The 3,386-nt window shown below is 34.5% G+C and overlaps 2 protein-coding genes across 2 annotated transcripts in view; both read right to left on the bottom strand.

Moving 5' to 3' along the window:
- Positions 1 to 623, bottom strand: part of HELRODRAFT_182748 (hypothetical protein) — a gene marked incomplete at both ends in the record, with an annotated part of 3,491 nt that extends 2,868 nt beyond the window's left edge. The window contains one exon of the mRNA XM_009033473.1: positions 507 to 623. Within this exon, the coding sequence (XP_009031721.1) occupies positions 507 to 623 (117 nt within the window). The remainder of the gene's footprint in view (positions 1 to 506) is intronic.
- HELRODRAFT_90909 (hypothetical protein) overlaps positions 471 to 3,386 on the bottom strand; it is a gene marked incomplete at both ends in the record, with an annotated part of 4,855 nt that continues 1,939 nt past the window's right edge. The window contains 4 exons of the mRNA XM_009033472.1: positions 471 to 642; positions 1,582 to 1,667; positions 2,030 to 2,093; positions 3,321 to 3,386. The exon at positions 3,321 to 3,386 is cut by the window's right edge and continues 7 nt beyond it. Coding sequence (XP_009031720.1) covers positions 471 to 642; positions 1,582 to 1,667; positions 2,030 to 2,093; positions 3,321 to 3,386 — 388 coding nt within the window. The remainder of the gene's footprint in view (positions 643 to 1,581; positions 1,668 to 2,029; positions 2,094 to 3,320) is intronic.

Raw genomic sequence — 3,386 nt, 5'->3', positions numbered from 1 at the left:
ACGATGATGATGACGATGATGATGATGACGATGATGATGATGATGATGATGACGACGACGATGATGATGACGATGATGATGATGACGATGATGATGATGATGATGACGACGACGACGATGATGATGATAATGTGAATGACAATGAAAATAGCCAGGAAGGCATTCATCCTTGTCAGACAAGTCACCGAACACAATATATCCTCATTTAAAAGGGGCTCGCGCCAAAAAAACCTCCACACATCACACACACACGACACACCAAACACACACAACACATCAAACACACAACACCAAACACACACATCACACACACAACACCAAACACACACAAACATCTATTTACCATACAGACAAACAGACAGAGAGACAGAGAGACAGACAGACAGACAGACAAACTCTTACATAACAAATACATATACACACATACGTTTTCATACCAATTACACATACAGCTGTTATCAATCATCTTTTTAAAAAACCAAAAAAACGCGGTCGGCGCTCCATACTTGAAATGACGTCACGAGGGCCACGATAACTTCATAGATCTTTTTAACGTGCAATCCTCTCCTGGGAATGATCGGGAAGAAGATGAACTGGACCCCCAGAAGTGGGATTAATATCATTGTAGCGCGGACAGCTTTCCTAAACGAAATTAGTGTGCATGTGTGTGTATGTGTGTGTGTGTGTGTGCGCGTTTATGTGTGCGTGTGTGTATGTGTGTGAATTAGTGTGTATGTGTGTGAATAAGTGTGTTAGTGTGTGCGCGTGTGTGCGTATGTGTGTGAATTAGCGTGTTAGTGTGTGAATTAGTACGTCAGTGTGAGTGTATGTGTGTAATATTTTTGTGTGTGTGTTTGTGTGTGTATGTGTTATTGTTGAGTGTGTGTATCTGTGTATGTGTGTGTTATTGTTGTGTGTGTGTGTGTGAAAAAAATTTGAATTTAAACTTTTACTATACGTTAAGGATTATTTTTATACCTTTAGACTGGAAAAAAGATAGAGAAAGAGAGAGAGAGAGAGAGAGAGAGAGAAAGAGAGAAAGAGAAAAAGATAAAGTGAGAGTAAATGGAATGTATGTTACTTTTGAATACGGTTTTGTAATTGGGGTCATTTTAAGGTCAAAGTTCAAAAAGTTGAATGTTTATTTATGTGCGTGCGTGCGGGTGTTTGTGTGTGTGTGTTTCCTGGTAGGTGCTTGAATTTTTATTTGAATTCGATTGATTGATTAACTAGTTGGTCGATTGATTGATTGATTGATTGATCGAACGAAAGAAAGATAGAACAAACAAACTGATAAAGAAAAAAACAGTTCATTCAAATGCATTGAACAATTCATTCAAATGCATCGAACAATTCATTCAAATGCATTGAACAATTCATCCAAATGCATTGAACAATTCATCCAAATGGAAAAAGTATGTTGCGTAGAAAATAAATCCATCAAAAAAAAACTCCTCATGTTAAAGTAAGTTTGATCGAATTCTCACAGGATTACATTGATGAGAATAAAGCAGATTAATAAAAAAACGCAAATGAATGAATGAATGAACGAATGAATGAATGAATGAAGAATGCACCTACTTAACTTGGCAAGTGTCAGGTGAATTTACCGCTCTCAACTTTGTCACTAGAACGCGAATGATGTTGAAGAGGAAGAAGAGATTGGCCTATGAATTGTGGAATGAATGAATGGATATATGAATGAATGGATGCGTGGGCTTGCACTTAATAATAGTAACAACAACAACAAATATAATTATAAAAAATCAAACGACTCAACCCAGCCACCAAACAACGACTCGATCAGCCAACCAATTAGATGACCCAGCCAGCCAACCATTCAAACAACTAAACCAGCCCACCAATCAGACGACCCAACCAGCCAACCAATCAAACAACTCAATCTGCCAACCAATCAGATGATCCAACCAGACCAGCCAACCAATCAAACAACTCAACCAGCCAACCAATCAGACGACTCAACCAGCCAACCAATCAGACGACTCAACCAGCCAACCAATCAACTCACTGCAAACGTGAATATGATGAAACTGCTAATGATCCATTTTTCTTTTGTTTCCAAGTACCAACAGCTGCAAAAATAATTATAAATAATAATAATTATAAATAATAATAATTATAAATAATAATAATTATAAATAATTATAATAATATAATAATTACTAATAATAATGACAAATAATCATCATCATCATCACCGACATCATCATCAACATCCTCTTCAGTATCGTCATCACACGCAATTGAGTTAAAAGTTGCGAATTTAACTTAAGGTAAGCTGCACTCGAAAACATCCAAGGAACGACTTTTATCACAAGAGAATGACGGCTACCTTAAATCTCTTTCAATTATCTTAAATTAATAAATTCATAAATTAATTCTTTAGAATTAAAATTGGATTAAATCTACTCTTATTCGGGATACAAGTAATTGGAATTTTTATTATTAATGATGATAATGTAAGTCTTCTCATTTCTTTATTATTATTATTATTTATTATTATTATTGATTATTATTTATTATTATTATTATTTATTATTATTATTATTATTTATTATTATTATTATTCTCGCTTTTTATTCATGCCCCCATAAATATCTTTTACTATCCTTCGACCGGCTATAAAGTGGAAATAAACAAGGAGAAAATTGAGTAGGGAGGGGATGGAAAGATGGAATGAATAAATGAATGAATGACTGGATGAATGAATAGAAAGAAAAAAAGAGAAAAAAGAATAAAAGAGAAGGAGAGAGAAAGTATGATATTAGCAAAAGCAATTTTTGATTTTGGAGAAAGAGAGAAAAGTTAGAATGATAGGAGGGGTGACGAAAGAGAAGATTAAAACTAAAAGGCAGAATAAAGTAAAGTAGAGAAAGAGAGAGAGAGAGAGAGAAAGAGGAAGAGAGAGAGAGAGGAGAGAAAGAGAGAAACATGTATAATGAAAGAGAGACAAAAATAAAGACAACAAAAACTGATCGTACCCAAAAAACGACAAGGTTATGAAGGAATGGTAGAAAGGCAATGACATAGAAAAACAAAAACGGACAGAAATTGGGCAAAAAAAAACAATAAAAAAAAACAAAAAAAAAACAAGAAACAAAGAATAAATAGTGAGTAGCGGAAAAGGAAGTAGGACATAAATTTTACCACAGATGGAGGTAAAGCGGTTAAATGGCCATTTCTAGTTAAAAAGAACGAATGAAGGAACGAAAGAAAATATGAATATCATCATCACCATCATCATCATCATCACCACCACCATCATCATCATCATCATCATCATCATCATCAATACTCACTAGGCAGCATCATTATCATCATTTCTGAATTTTCTTAAGCAGGTATACGAGGCCGTTGGAATAATA

The sequence above is a fragment of the Helobdella robusta genome (assembly GCF_000326865.2).
Source record: "Helobdella robusta unplaced genomic scaffold HELROscaffold_92, whole genome shotgun sequence".
Classification (NCBI taxonomy): Eukaryota; Metazoa; Annelida; class Clitellata; order Rhynchobdellida; family Glossiphoniidae; genus Helobdella; species Helobdella robusta.
The sequence above is the reverse complement of the archived record's forward strand: the minus strand, read 5'-3'. Positions and strand labels throughout refer to the sequence as shown.